Source organism: Cheilinus undulatus, linkage group 9 (genome assembly GCF_018320785.1).
Source record: "Cheilinus undulatus linkage group 9, ASM1832078v1, whole genome shotgun sequence".
In the NCBI taxonomy this organism is placed as follows: domain Eukaryota; kingdom Metazoa; phylum Chordata; class Actinopteri; order Labriformes; family Labridae; genus Cheilinus; species Cheilinus undulatus.
In genome coordinates, this window is record NC_054873.1 from 36319560 (window position 1) to 36336001 (window position 16442).

Below are 16442 nucleotides of genomic sequence, written 5' to 3' on the forward strand. Positions count from 1 at the left end.
GTTTTTTGAATGTTCTCCTACATTACTAGTTTTTTGAATGTTCTCCTACATTACTAGTTTTTTGAATGTTCTCCTACGTTACTAGTTTTTTGAATGTTCTCCTACATTACTAGTTTTTTGAATGTTCTCCTACGTTACTAGTTTTTTGAATGTTCTCCTACATTATTAGTTTTTTGAATGTGTTCCCAACTCCACATTTTCAGCTATGAGAATGTTAAGTCAGCTAAATGGTAACATGAAGTATCAAGTTGGGCCCCTCACCTTAAAAGGCTGTGAAACTTACTTCTTAACTGTTTCATGTTGGGCCCCCACATTCATTTTTACAGTGCATTTATATTTACAGAAATATTTCCATATATTCAGTGCATCAGTGGTTACATACATTTAGAAAACAATGCTTTATTGTGTTCAGTATTTCCCACACAAAGATGACTCATGACAACATTTACCCTATAAAATCTCCATCTTGTGAACATGTGATTCAGAGAACGTAACGATAAATATGTGGTGTCTCATGTTAAAACTGAAGCTTCATATGCATTTGAATCTTTTCTGCAGCCAGCTGCAGAAATATATCTGCTTTTTTGTACTTGAAGCTTATGATGATGCATGTGGTGTGAGACATGTCGTAATCTTAAAGCCATGCAGATCTCATGATGTGATAACAGAATATCAAGTTATCCATTTCAAAATGAGGGCAATCTTATTTACTTAATGCTCTGCATAAAAACATTCGATCAGAAAAGCGGAAACACAAGATATTGATAAAGAACAGTGTGTAAGCAGTGCAAGTTTGCAATTCAAATGGGCTCACTCTAAGTTCAGTTTATGCAGGTTAAAATGATGGTTCACATTTATAGTTCCCTATTTTTAATTTCAACAAACTGTACACAGAAGTATACGGTATAATTGCATAGCATAATTAGAGCTACCATCTTTTTCTAATGGTACCATTAACTGTAGGGATAGTGTGAATTTCATGTGTGCCAAAGGTAAGGTGTAGAGTATCTTCAACATAAACAGAGCTGAAGAAGGGCTAAAGGATCCATATCGCCACCTACCAAAGCTATAGCAGACATATTCCTGTCAATTATCCCCTGATGTATACTGGGACAGGGTAATGGACCAATCAAATGGCTTAAATATTGAAACAAATTGTCTAGGTGGGGTTGCAAAAAATATTATTATAAATTAATTACATTTATTTAACCAGGAAAAACCCTCATTGAGATTAAGAATCTCATTTACAAGAGTGACCCAGCCAAGACAGGCAGCATCGCATTCTACAGAGAACGGACAAAAAACAAAGCAAATTCAATCACAGAAAATCAAATCCAGAGTCACAGATCAGAAAGTCATCAGTTAAAAACATCTACAACCTGATACATCATCCTCTAATGCATTCAATCTACTTTTAAAAAGATTTAAAGAGACCAGCTCATCAAGAAATAAGGTCTCCTGTTGCTGATTCCAGGCTGCAGGAGCAGCTTACCTGAAACTCCTTTTGCCCATTTCACGACAGACTAAGAATGTAAGTGATTGTTCATTTAACCTGACTTGTTGCAAACTTTCTGTCTAGATCTCAAGAAAATGTGTGTAAGTGGGTATGCACCGATGTTTTGAAAGGCTATAGAGGTCGTAGCCTAGTTCATTCAAATCAAGCAAGTGGGCAGTGAAGTAGGCACCTATGCACTGACTGCAGGATCCAATCCCAGTTCTAGCACTGTTTTGTGAATGTCTTCCCCCACTCTCTCCCATGTTACCCGTCTCCTAAGCTGTCCTATCAAATGAAGGCAAAAAGTCCAAAAGTGATAAGAATAGGGATGCACACTTTTGGATTTTGCCAATATCTCATATGCTGATATACAGATTCATTTTAGTTTATGCAAATATTGATACAGATATAAATGTGTTTTTCAGAACTTAAATGTAAGTCCTATTAAGAATCAAAATGAAACAAACCAAAGTCCTTAAAACACACTTTAAAGTTCAAGGAATGAGAATTAGAACTTGAGCTGATGTAGGTTTTTTGGTTCTGGCTAAAACTCTGTAAACTAATTTGTTCATAGTAGATATTTACAACCGATACTAACAGCTATCATTTCTGCCGCTACAGATGATTACATTTTTAAACTATCTGCTGATACAGATATCATGCCAATGGTGTCATGCATCCTTAGATGAGAAAAGTAGATGGAAAGACTGATGTTGTTCATGTTGAGTAAAGTTTCACTAGAATGAGTTTTCCATTGTTGTCCATCTTAAGGAAACATCCTTAGAAATATTGTAGTTTTATTTATCCGAAACAGTCATTGCTGAAGATTTTTACCTTCTCCTCTTCTGCACCTAAACCAGAGGACTTCCAGTTGTGAAAGCTTATCCGAAATAAAGATAATCTCCTGCTGTGAGGAGTTATATGAAAGGCAAATTCCTGAAGGCCTGAAAATTATCAAGAGTTAATTATTAAAAGAGCTTTAGACATTGACACACATGTATCAGTTCAAGCAGTCTGACTGTACTATATCACAAACTAAATAGGCTATCTACATATTTATTTTACATGTTATGACCATGAGAATGTCCTGTTCAGACCATCACAGAGCAGCAGTGTAGACCGTATTAAACAATGTGAAACAGTATACACCATTTAGACGTAGATGTGTGAGATGTACCAGTGGTGATTTACATATACAAACACTCTTATTCCCCTGTGGTGGCAGTAAAACTGTGGCAGTTGACAGCTGCACGGAGAAATCTTAATCTGCTCATCTGTAGGGTGGGGGTGTACAGGGGTGGGGGTGTAACTCAGCATATTTTTATTTTATTTCCTCATCTCTAATTGAGGTCCATCATGTGTATATATATCTGTGTGATGGGGTTAGACGTCAGGGTCAGTCCAGAGAAAGTTTTTTCCTTCTGTCCCCATCATCGTACTGATCATCATCCTCGCCACTGTTTTCCTCCCTAGAGAGAGAGAGAGAGAACGGGCAAGCAAGGAGCCATTCTGATACTGAACGAGGGAATGGAGGAGGAAAATGAAGAAATGAAATCAGCCTGGCATCATTTGCATTCAAGTTTTATCGGCGTGGGAGGAGGGCGTTTTTGGGCCTGATAAGGCGAGGGCGTCGCAGGCTGTGCTGGAGGTGGAGGAGGGGGGCTGGTGGAGAGAAAGAGGTGTGTGTGTATTAATGTGTGTATGAATGTGGACTGACTTTGGCAGAAGAAGGTGGCTCTGGAGTTCAGCTGGAGCGCACCAACACTCACACAAACGTGAATCTTCAGCAGCTATAGTGAGGACAGGGCGTTGTGAATGTGCATGTGGTGGGGGTGTAGGAGCGGGGGGTTAATATCAGACCAAATAATTAGATTCGCTATCGTCTTGGCGGCAGCAGTGCGGGGATCAGGCAGATTAAAGCCGGGCTCGGGGCTGGTTAATATTCATGAGGGGACCGGGGTCCGGGCGAGGGGCTTAGACTGCGGCTCAAAGACTCTCCTCTGGCTGATGGGGCTTAAGGCAGCACTCTCAACCAAGATGGAGCTCTGCTGGGGAGGCCTGACATCCCACTGATAGATGGAGGGCTGAGCAGATAGTTAGGGTGACACAAGAGGAGGAAGAGAGGGTGGCATGGGACGGGAAGGGTCTCTGCTGCTGGAAGCATAAAGATCAATCTATGAGGATCTATAGATGTCTATTTCATCTGTTTATTTTTTCTTAAAAAGTCTGTAAACCATCATATTTAGTTTTCCTGCTCATCCTTTTGCTTTCTTTTTCTTGTCTGCCCTCTAATTGTCACATTTTACCATCCTGAGACTTGTAGTTAGTGAGGAGTGTTCTTTATCACTGTAAGCTCTTGTGGAGGAGAAAATTTTAAAATGTTTCCGTAAAGTATTACTTCTAAGAAAATTCTGTGACAAATAAAGACAGTCAGAGGAGAGAAGAATCTAATTCTACAATCAAGAAAAGATTCTTTAAAATAAATCAAATCTGAAAAAGTTGAAACTTAAGGATGACTTTCATATTGTGATTGAGTTTTTAAACCAGGGCGCTGTCTTGACACATTCAGGTCTAAATGACGATAAAGTACAAAAACAAAGTACTTAAATGTGGCAACTAGACCTAGGAGATATGTCCTAAAATTAATATCGCAATATTTTTAGGCTCTCATGTTACGTGATATATATGTGGTGATACTTTGAAATCTCTTCAAAATTACTGTATGTTTTATTCAGCCCTATAATGCATAAAATGACACCAGTATGATGATTATAGTGGACCCTTCTTCTATACAGTCTTTTATTGTGTCTGGAAAGTTAAAAGATGTATTCTTTGATATGTTTACTTTTGTTAATTTATTTAAATGATTTTTTTTTTCCTCATATGTGGTAAAGCAAACCTACACAAAAATCCAATAATCTCATGATGTACTAACCTTGCAAAGCAGATGGATACGCCCATTTCTTTGTTTTTCACTGGTGAATCAATCTTGCAAAGCTCCCGTCTGAACCGCTTGGGCCCGGTTAAAACATGACAGGACCAATCGGCGACGAGGGGCAGTACTTTCAGGCACCGCAGAGTCGTGACGTAAACAAGCAGCAGCAAGAGGGGGAACAATTATAGCGGAAGAGCTTAGCGTGGATGCTGCTAAAGCATAAGTTTTATCAGAACTTGACAACAATTCTTCGTTAAAAGAAGAACAAAGAACAGTGAGTTGTTTTCTTTTCAAAAACGACAAAGGTCAAGTACTTACATGTCTATTGTCGCTATTGTATTATTTCCCGTAGCTGCACACGCGCAGCTCGACAGCTGCTATGTCACGTGTTTTGTTGCTCTTATTGGCCCGTAGAGATGTGACAGAGAACGTTCATCCAATCACAATCCGAGTTTTTTTTCAAAGCCTCTGCCTTTTCTCAAATGTTTTCTATTGAAGCTTTCCCAGATGGATGTGTGAGACAAATCCATCTGGCGTATCAGGTTAACGATGTACCTGGTTGTCAAAATACTGCAGTCTGGGCCGTCCATGCAGGCCCACAGCTTTACATTTATCTTATTATCTGTGATGATGAACACTTGAACAGTTTCTGACAAGTTCTATGACATGAGAGCATCTCTCAGACCAAGGAGCTCTTCTGTGTGATCTTCAGGAAAAAAAAGCTTGTTTAGAGGTCCTAACTTTTTAACTCCCAGTTGTCGCTGTAATGTACTGGTCCGCTGGACCATAGATCCAGAGTTGTGGATCACACGTGTGGAGGAGAGTTTTGTTAAAGGGCAGAAGAGTGTGCTGTGTGCTGAGAGAGAGAGGCATTCAGAGACAATAGCAAAAAAAAAAAAAAAAAAAAAACTCCAGAGAGAAATACATGCTGACTCACATGTCGATGTTTCCTTGGACAAAACACTTATTTCTGCTTATGTATGTGTCAATAGATCTGTAGATATAATGAAGATGCCTCCTAGTGTCAAACAAAAGGAAGTGCACTTCTTTCGGGTGGATATAAACCTGATAGAAACAACATCTAGTCATGGGGAGAAGATAGTTTTGTTTTGGTTTTTTTTTTTTGCCATCCATTAGTTTGGAATATGAGCGTTACCCAGACAAAAACTGGATTTAGACTACACCTCATTAAATAAACAAATAGTTGACCTTCCAGTAACATAGCAGATCCTTAGAAATATTTGATTAAAAAGATGTATGAACAGCTGAATGAGCTAAGCTAGGCTAACTCGTTTAGCCATTTAAATGTTTATTTGTATCTTAACTAGGGCTGTCAAAAGATTAGCATTTTTGCTCAAGATTGGTCTCATGATTTCTGTAGTTTATTGCAATCAATCACACCCTTTATATTGCATTTTAAAATTTCACTATTTCACATTTAAAACTGAACTCTTTTACTGTCTTCAGCTAAGGGAGTTGAGGGAGACTTTCTGTTTGGGTACAGCCGGCTTTGATTGGCAGATTGTATTAGAGAAAGTTAGATTATAACATGAACTTAACCTGGAAAAGGGAATTGGTTGTTGATGAAAAAGGAAATGAAGGAACAGTGAAGAGGTAAATGTTTTATAACAAGGTTCAGGTGACCTTTGACTCATCCACTGAGCTGTCTGTGAGATTTTAAAGTAAAATGAGACATTAAGGAGCAGTGGAGGACTTAATTTACATCACTGTGGTTGCAGGAGGATGTGTCAGTGTCTTAACCAAAGTGTACTGAAAGCGACAAAGCATCTGATTAATCACGATAAAAACAAAATATTTGCACTAATTTAATACATTTAATGTGATCAATCTAGACATCCCTAATATTAACTAGCCAGATTTTATTTATTTTTATGCCTTCTAACTTCTCTATTAAATGTGTAAATATATTTTAGACTTCCTATATGATTTGACAGCACTTCATCAGCTGATAGATAATACTGTAATTTATGTCAAACTGATTGATCAGACTGTATTAAACTGACTGACTGTGCTGGCCTCTCTAACATGTTAGCTAGTTTGTAGCTTGTTTACTAAGCTAGCTCACTGTCATCTCTCCAAAATCCACTGGAAAGTTAACCTGTTAAAACATACTTGCAGCGTATTCGGATGAAAATATTATGTATGGGAAGAGTTTCGCAGGCAAGTTGGATATCTCAGATTCCCTTAAGAATGAATGGATTTCCAGTTGACTTTCCTCCACAGCCATATGTAAATGGAGACCCCAGTTCACACTGATGAGTCACTGGTTTGTGTATGAGTAAGATTAGTTAATACTGATGGTCTCTTCACATAACAGCCTTTTCTATCAGCGTGCGAACAAGTCGATGTGAACTGCAGTGTAAAAAGCACTTTGAGAAGCACTTTACCAGCTCAGGTCCACTCACCATTTATCCAGACAGAAATGGTTATAATGTAACCTTGTGGGGCAAAGCTGCCCAAAGTTTAAACATGAAAAATGATAGATTTTTCCCACTGATGGGCCAGGAAATTCTTATTCTGTGCATGAGACAGTACAGGAGGATGAACCTTATTGGACTTGTTTACTTTTTTAAATCAAGTTTTATTTGTATAGCACCAATTCATAGACAAGTTTATTTCAAGGCACTTTACTGTTAAACTGTTCCCATGAAGCTGACAAAAACAGATGTTTGTCAAAAACTTAAGTTATAAAACCTTTTTTTGTTAATGTGCCCCATTTCTCATATTTTTGTCTTTCATCTTTATAAAATTCAGCGTCTGGCAGTGAAGTTTTCAGAGCAGTGTTCACTCTTTGTGGTTCCAAACACGTTCCTCAGGTGACTCTGAGCCATTTGACTCAATGAGATCGGCATCTGACCAAGAGAAGTGAAAAGAGTTTTGATACCATCCGGTAGCCTCTCCGTTCTCCTTAACTCACCCCTACATCTCTGGCATCTGCGCTCTCCGCTGGCCTGGTTAATTACACACACACACACTGAGACACACACTCAGAGTGAATCTGGCCCTGTCCCTCTCTGATTCTCATTATCTTGTGTGAAGCTGTGGTGTGTGTGCATTTGTTGCCTGCTAAAACTGTAAACTAGCAGGTTTTCTCAGCACAAAGTTAAAAGTGTAGATAATATTATGTAACTGTAGTTTAGTGCCTTATGTTAAATCCTGGACCTTTGCGATGTCAAAGTCACATCAGCAAAATCTGAAACAGAAAGATTTGATCCAGCTGTGGACACATTGGGGATATTCTCACTGAATAACGTGATATCAAAGCTCTAACACGGATTGTATATCCAGGTGCTTGTATTTGAACACTACTGTAGCTCCGGCAGAGTTTCCTGAATCCCAATGAGTCCACGGGCGGCCCCCAAAAATCTTTTTCCTTCAGTTGTTCAGTCTTCCTGTCTTTACACTTTATTTGGCTTGAGTCTCTTTCCACTTTATCACTACTTGTTGAAGCTCTGATACTGAATAAGAAAGGTTTAAAGATTCAGAAAATAAGAATCTAACAAAAAGAACAGAAAAAATCTTTGGGCTGATTTTAAATGCTTTCATAATATTGTATGTTCACTGAATTTATAGTTGAAAACCCTTCTAGCACTGTCATTTAAATCCTGATTATTACTCTGTATTATTCATTGATGTTTGTCGTCTGCATCACGTGCGTTTATTGAACTCAAACACTCTTAAACACAAGAACAAGCAATGAATGAAATAAATGAGGGAGAAACATAAATATATATAAGAAATCATATATGATAACATTTGATGAACAGAAGGTTTAGGACATAATCATTCAGACTTAACCACTGACAGGCCCAACCCTTAGAAATTATTGGGCTCCTCATAGACTTAAATAATAATAATATATTTTAGTTATAAAACTCTTTTTAAAAAACCAAAGACACTGTACAACATTTCAAAAGACTTCACACCTGTGTATTTTAATGTGACATACTTCTCACTAATCCCTGCTTGCATTGATGCTGATGCACCACGCTTCTGCTCCTGCTGGCAAAGCTTAACCTCCTCCACCCCAGCTTCCTCCTTTTATAGCTTAAAGCTTGTTGCACCCTCATATTCAGATTCACGCTACTTTAGATTAATTGCTTTTAAACTAATTGTATTGTATTCAATACAAATTGTCATCGATGTATCTATCCATATGGGGGTTTCTAGCCATGCGCTCCCTGAAAAGTCAAAGCAGGCTGCTTGACTAACCCAGGGAGCATTTTAAGCAGAGCCTTCTACAGTATCTATATCAATATCATTATCGGCTAAAATTAATTTTAAATATTGGCATATTGGATATTGGCATAGCTGCAAGATTGTGTGTATTTTTATAATGCATAGATTATTGACATAAGTGCTAGTCTCCTGGCTTAAATTTGCCTCCAAAGCCAGGTTCAGATCAGCTTTGACGCAGATTAGAAAAGGTTAGCCAACAGGTTATTATTGGGATCATATGCACCTCCTTTTCTTTTCCCTTCCTTTCCAGTATTCTATCTTTTATTCAGGTCCTAGAATGGCTGCACAAAGTCCATTTTAAGAAGGTTGGGTTACATTTAGAGACAGTCCATTTTTTAATCAAGAAAAAAAGGGCATTTTTGTTGCTTTAATAAGTAATTTAAAGTATTTCTATTAAAATATTGCTTGTTATTGTTTAGGATGAACCATGTTTTTTGCCAAACATCATTGGCCTCCCAGTGTGGCTGAGGCCCAGAAAGCTTTCCTCTTATGGGCGGCCTTGAGCATTGATAATGAATTGATAAAGGTGTGGATAGGGGAGAAAATTAAATCAATGAAAAGTTGACAACACTGATTTTAAATAAAAAAAGAAAAAGTTATTTTCTCAAACAAGAAAAGACAGCAGAGTATCGCTGTCACAGTGACTCATAAGCGTTTATTTAATTTTTAAACCTTTGAAAAACGAGCCCATGTGTGCGTGTCTCCTTCTCTTGCTTTGTATATGTGTGTATGCCAGTGTGAGTGTTTTGTGCTAGAGCGCTGCTGAGTTCTCCCCATTGCCCTATCATGGTGAATTCCAAAGCTGCGGCCGTGATGAATTAGTCTGAAACAAATTAGCAGTACTTACAGCTCAGACGGCTCCAGCATTGGGTTACAAATTAAAACAAAAGCAGTCGTATCTCCACATCAGCGCTAGTTCCCCATGAAATCCAATACGCTCTGCCTCAATCTGCAACGTACAACAGACAGAGACGCTTCCTTCCTTCTGTCCTTCTCTTCTCTCTTCTCACTGTCTTCGTGAGACATCCCGCTGACAACCTCTGTCTCAGGTATATTAAAAACCTTCAGCTTATGGAGTGCCTGGGTGAAGATAAGGATTGTAACATATGGATAAATACTGCCTATTTTTTCCTACATCTTAATTTGTGTTAGAGGCCTCATGAGACATATTTTACCTCATCTTCCTTGGCACCCTTTAATTAACAAGAAGTGTATGAGCGTGACACATTTTCCACTTTTTGCATAAAGATAGGAGAATGGCTACAATTTTCTCTCATATTGGGAATCAAAGATATTTAACATGTCTGCTAAACTTGGTAAGAAAAATTGCAATAACATCTGAATATCTAAATCTAAAGGGGTTTGGTTTGTCCTGGTTTTTAGACTTCTCTACCTACATCCAAACCCCTTTAAGACATTTGATTTGTCACATTGTAGTTTACTGATGGACGGCATTTTTGATAAAGCTGTCAGGGAGAGGAAGCAGATTGTGTGCATCTTCTTCTATACAGAGAAAAATAGAGGTTGAATACATCTGTGGTGGAATTATACATAAAGTAGTGTTTTTCATTCAATTTATATAAAATATATTTTGGTATGAAATTCTCCACTTTCTATGAAACATGCCTCCTGCTTTGGCTGGTCATCCTGCACACATCTCCTCAAAGAGGTCTGATGACAGAGTCTCTAACCACTCACATGAGGTCCCCTTCCACATGATCAGCTGGTTTTAAAGTGCATCAAAGCAATAATACGCAAGGGTAGAAGGCTTCATACTTGATTTAGTCGAATTTTGTGTATGAAAAACATTCAAATTTTAGAAATATAAAAATGAATGAATATTTTTTTACTCCTCTAACTTGATTTGAAACAAAAATCTGTATGCACCATGGTTTTAAAAAAAGAAAGGCATTAGAGAGCATCGTGTCAATCTCCATGGACAAAAACTGCTCCATGTGTCTGATGTGAGGAATATGGGGCAACACTGCGTCCTGGTGGAGAATAGTCAGTACTGGATCAAGGAAGGACTGAATAGTAACCAGCCACCTTTACAAAGACAGTTGAAAAGAGCCATTGAATGGACATAAATGCATTTTAGCTGTTTCACTCTCATTTAAATGATGGATTTACTTTCTGTTTTCATTAGTAGAGACAACAAGACAGTGATGAGCCATACATGTACATTTCTAAAGGGGCTAAGAGCTGTTGCAGTTACAGTGTGTAGTGTGCTGTCTTCAGGACAGAACGTTAAATAAGGGGGGCTTATTATCAGCAGTATTAAGGCATCTGCACTGACAACAGCCCCGTTAGGATGCTTCATGGCTTCAGCATGTCCATGTTTTCATTCAATGCAAAGGGGATATTTCAAGAATGTGTAGAGGGAATCTTGAAATCGGGTGCAACTCTTGATTGACTAATATCTGTATTTCAACCATGTATATGACAAATTAAAAAACAGTTTTAAAAAGAACAAAAATAAGTGAACAGCAAGAAAAACTAAACAGAAGTACTTCCATATCTAAATACTGAAGCTTTTAGTTTACATGAATGAAAAAGAGTAGTAAAAACTTAAACTATTTAATTTCTAGTTGAAGTTGAGTTTTTATCAATACTTCCTAACTGAAAACACAAAATTTTCTCCATTTTATTATACATTTTGAAACTTTTACTGTGAATATACAGTATATAACTCATACAAGAAGTGTTTTTTACATTCATACATAAATGTTTACTGTACATACATAAATTATTTACTGTAAACTGCAGCGTTTTCATCCACATAACAAACAAGCAGCTTGTGATAATTCTTCATCATGGTACCTCTTAGAATAATTTCTTTACCTCATATTAAACAGAATTATACACATTATTTTTCTGTATGTTAGAACTCAATCTGTGCCTTCCCTCTTAAATTATAACCTCCCTCTCTTTCACAGACCCTTCGTTTGACTTGAGGCTGACCAAATTACATTTTGGTGATCAACGTGAAGGGCCATGGAAACCTTGATCTATTTTGACACAAACTGGCCTCAAGTTAGAAAAATTCACAATTATCAAGACTTCTTACATATAATTAATATGAAAAAGGGACACTTGTATTTGTAAACTAAAAGTTTAAAACTTAACTGTGAAATCTTTAAATCCTGACAATTTCTTCTTGCCATTGGTCTCCTCTCAGTCTAGTAAAGGTGATGAAGCCAGGACAGCCAGGTGGAAATGTCTTTAAATTTGGCACAGATGTTTACTTGGTCTTAAGCTTGACTATATTTTGTAGGTCATAGGTCAGTATCAATTTTTGTGAATCTGTTTATTCCATTCAGTAGAACTAGGCCATTGTTCATGGATTAGTGGTCGGCCTCTCTGCTTACCTGTTGATCCTGCTTTAATAAAAGGAGAGAACAACAATCACCTGCTCTGCCAAGAAACAGAAAGAGAGATGCTATACCTGCGTACTTGCATGCAAATTGTTTTAAGGGTAATAACTTCAATTTCAAAATGTCTTCATTCTACGAATGTATCTTTCTATCCAGTTACATGACAAACATGGATCAGTTTGGGCTGGAGGTTGGCTGGTTTGCAGAGACATTTTTATCATGTCTGTCCTGTATTCACTACACTCTGAAACATACACATCTTCAGTATGAAAATGTGCTTATTAGGAAAAATATTGATCAATTTACACTGGTGTGTAGCAGAAGATATTCTCACCTATGCTCACTCATTGAAATGGCTAAGCCCCAGAAAAGCCAAATTGCATGCATGTTAAATCAGAGTGTTAGCATTAGCCACCTAGTTAACATTTGTCTCATGGGTCTGGCTCCAATCAGCTTTAGAGCTGACTGAAAAACATTTGTTGCAAGTTTTAGTAATGCCATAAACTCTAACACTGATGGTCTACCCCACAGTATTATTACTATAACAAAGGTAAGGCCTTGTAGCTCCTTTATACGATGGACTTCTCGTTTTGAATCAGGCAACAATAGATTAAATATGTTTTTGTTTCTTTAATAAGTAATATTGGGTGTTAAAGTTCATAATAGATGATTATCATTAGCTAAAGGATGGACCATGCCTTTGCTAACCTCCATGTGCTCCTCCATGACTCAGACCCAGAAAGCATAACTCTTTTCCCTCCCTTATGGGCAGCCTCCACCTGCTAGACAGTGAGAGCAAAAAATGTGGGTTCGGTGTGAGAATTTGTGTGTCTGTGGGTGTATGTGTCATGGAGACATGGGATAAGCCACTGTCCTGTCCTGGGAGTGACTGTCAGAGGGAATTTTTGGAGCCTAGTATGAACAAAGAAAGGATTGTGCTCAGGATGCACAGGTGTGTGTGTATCACAGTGTATTTTCTCTCTCGCTCTCTCTCTGTCTCATACCTCCACACACACAGAGACACTGGATGATGCCCCTCCACTCTTTGTCCAGTGTATTCACTGTGGATCTTATTATGGCAGCAGTCTGAATAGCAGCCCATCGACCTCATCAGATCTTCTTTCTTTTTCTTTTCTTCTCTCACTCTCTCCCGGGGTCTCTCTCCCTCTTTTATTCCTCTTCTTCTCTTTTCTCCTTTATTTTCCATGCAGCTTTGTTCAGCCTATGCTCCCTCATTTCCTCATTTCCTTTTGGGTTGTAATCATCCTTTGCTCGCTGGCCTTCTTTTTATAAACGGGTGTTTACCAGTGGCCACACAATGGACAGTACCGTGTGACTCTGTATTCCCAATTGATGGCAATTATACTTAGTTTTTTATGATTATCTCATGGTCTGTATAGTATAAAGCAGCTCAGTCAAAGAAGAGAATGAGCACTTCAAATGATAATGGCATGCTTTTATAACATCTCTCTCATGTGATTTTTCAAATTTGTTTTTCTTTGAAACACTATTTAATGAGTTCAAAATTAAGAAATAGTTGTAAATCATATGCTGGAAACTCTATAGAATATTTAAAGTTTGTCTGACTAAACTAAAGATTTCTTAACTTAAAAGAAAAGTAAAATTCTCCTTCCTTATAGACCAATTAAGTAGCAGACTAGGGATCATGCAAGATACCACATTTTCCCAGACCAAGTATGACTAATTACATTTGGGTACTCGCTGATACCAAGTACAAATATGAGTAATTAATAATAACATCACTTTTCTTAAAATTATTTTTAAAGTTTGTTTTATTTTCATCAGTTCTTCCTCATTCTTCCCCCTTTCCTAGTACATTGTTTTCTTTATCCTCTTCTTTTTTCATCCTCATTCATGTTAAATAACAACAAACTGCAGACATGACTCTCACTTTGACTACATACTCACATAATTAGAGGCTAACACCATGCTTTGAAATGATACCAAATACAGTATCAGTATTTTATGAGTACAAGTACTTAGGCTTGGTATTAGCACCAGTTCCTGATACTGGTATTGGTATCTACATCCCTGTAGTAGACATTAGTTTTTAATTGAGCCTTGCCCTTTCAGCACCCTTTGCAATCAGTTTACACATCTGTATCAATGATGGACTTTCACTGCTTTATTTCCATGTGTTTATAAGAGGAATGTTACTATGATTCCTCATCCCTTCTTCTTCTTCTTTTGTGTTTGTGTGCAGGATTCAAAGTTGACTCTGGTCTGTGAAGATCCAGACTGCTGGATCACTCTGCTCCCTCAGACACCTGACCTCTCAGCTGCTAATTGTGCCATCTACAGTCAAAGTGAGTTTTTGTGTTTGACTATGAAGAGCACTTTACCTGTTTCATACACATAGGAAGCAATCAGGCACAGTTTGAACCATCAGCTTATAAAAATGTTTAAACTTATGTTTATTTCCTACTATTAGAAACAGATGCACCCCACTGTGTATGATAGATTTTTGTCTGTTACTTGTACATAAAACCTCCTACAGTATGATACAACTGGGAGCAGGTAACTGCATTTCCATAGTCAAAATGAACTGTTTTGGAGTTACACTGTTGGGAAGACAGTCATGATGACAGCAGACGGTGACTGTGGTGATGCCGGTCTATCAGCCAAGACACAACGAGATTTTTGTTGCCCAGTCTGACAGAGTGTGATCACAAAAGACAAAAAAATAAATAGTGTTATCTAATCTGGCCATTAATAGACCAACTACCTCAGATGAACAGCTCCTACCTGAGTTCAGTCTGCATTATTGTCCCTGAATCCACTCATCACCTTTTGAAACAGAATCTCCTTTTGATTATTTCTACATGTGTGAGGTTTGTTGTCTGCTTGACTGGGAGCTGCTGTTGATACTCTTAAGTTTTAATAATCTGAACTTTTAAAAATTAATTAATCTTATATATATTTGGACAGTAGGAAAGTGTGATGTTATTGTAATGAATAACTTCTCCCAGCACTCCCAACTCTGACTGATTCCAGTACTCCTTCATGTTCAGCCAACTATTTTGAATTTAAGTATAGAACCCTCCCATACTTTTACCAGGAATCATCCTCGGATTGTCTTTTTGATTTTTCAGGTCAGATTTCATGATGTGTCACAACTAGAAAAATACAGTGCAACATGATCACTAGTGATAATACATTCCATTCAGGCATCACGACTGCACAGCTTTGCTTTCATGGTTTCTTCAGTTACAGCTGTGACATGATCTTGTGACTTTTCAGGGGAGGGGTTATTCTGCAGGGTGACCAGAGAGCTCATGGCTGGTGAAAAGCTACTGGCATCCGTTTTGGCACCTCCACTGGGCTCCTCCTCTTCCCCTATGGCCCAGCTCTCTCCTCCACTTAGCCTGGTCACCCAGAAACCACCTGTGGTGAAGGAGGAGCCTCTGTACCCAGCAGCCCTACGCTCAGAAATCCAGCTCCTACCACAACAAGCCGGCATGGCTGCAATCTTGGCTACTGCAGTTGTCAACAGTGAGTGCTGTGTTCAGATCATATAAAAATACACCAGAGTATGAGTAGTTTTTGACAAATCGATTCTGATTCATTTTCCTTAAAAAAAAAAGAACATTACAAAGAATACAAATATCAAACTTTATAGCCAAATACCCATATGTAATACACTGTAGTTATTGTAGTAATGCTATAGATATTGATCATTTAGTAATTCAGTAATTCCAAACTTGTAATATACTCTTTGGCCTCTAGATGGCAGCCCATGTCTTTAAAACATGGCACCATTGCTTAACTACAGAGCATTTCGACTCCTTTAACCACTGCTGTCATAAGTTTCCTATGGGCGGTGTGTTGTACCGTTAGATGTGACTGTAGCTCAGACACTAATAAAGGCATTTGCTGTGACCTTTGGGTGCCATTCCACATAATTATACATTTAAAGATAATGTCACTGTGCAGCATATATGCAGATGTTTAAAAAGAAAAGGCATTAAGGCACGAGAATCATTGCTCCCTTAACCCTGTGTCCTGTTGCCTTGGATACTCCTAGAAATTAAGCATTTGGGTGGTTGGGGTCAAATCTATTAGAGCTATGAATAGACTTTCATATATGCACATACTCATGTAGTTTAGATATGATATACAGTCACATTGTCCTCATAAAAGTACAGACAGAAAAAACAAGATTAAAATTTCTGATGCTGGGCTGAGCATCAGTTTAATATCAGCCATTATGGCTCTAAAACACTTTTATTTTTGCTTTGAATTAAGGGATGTCATGAAAAGTTTTGCAGAGATACTGGGAAACGTGTTGAGCTGATTTGGAAACACTCTTATCAACTAGTGTGTCCAACCCAGTTGAGTTCAGTTCACTTCGGCCAAC

General features: G+C 37.9%; 1 protein-coding gene across 2 annotated transcripts in view; it reads left to right on the forward strand.

Annotated features, from left to right (window-relative positions):
• Window positions 1–16442, forward strand: part of zfpm1 (zinc finger protein, FOG family member 1) — a 158458-nt gene that overhangs the window by 132683 nt on the left and 9333 nt on the right. For both annotated transcript variants that reach the window (XM_041795408.1, XM_041795409.1), the window contains exons 5-6: window positions 14289–14391; window positions 15326–15577. In XM_041795408.1, the coding sequence (XP_041651342.1) occupies window positions 14289–14391; window positions 15326–15577 (355 nt within the window). The remainder of the gene's footprint in view (window positions 1–14288; window positions 14392–15325; window positions 15578–16442) is intronic.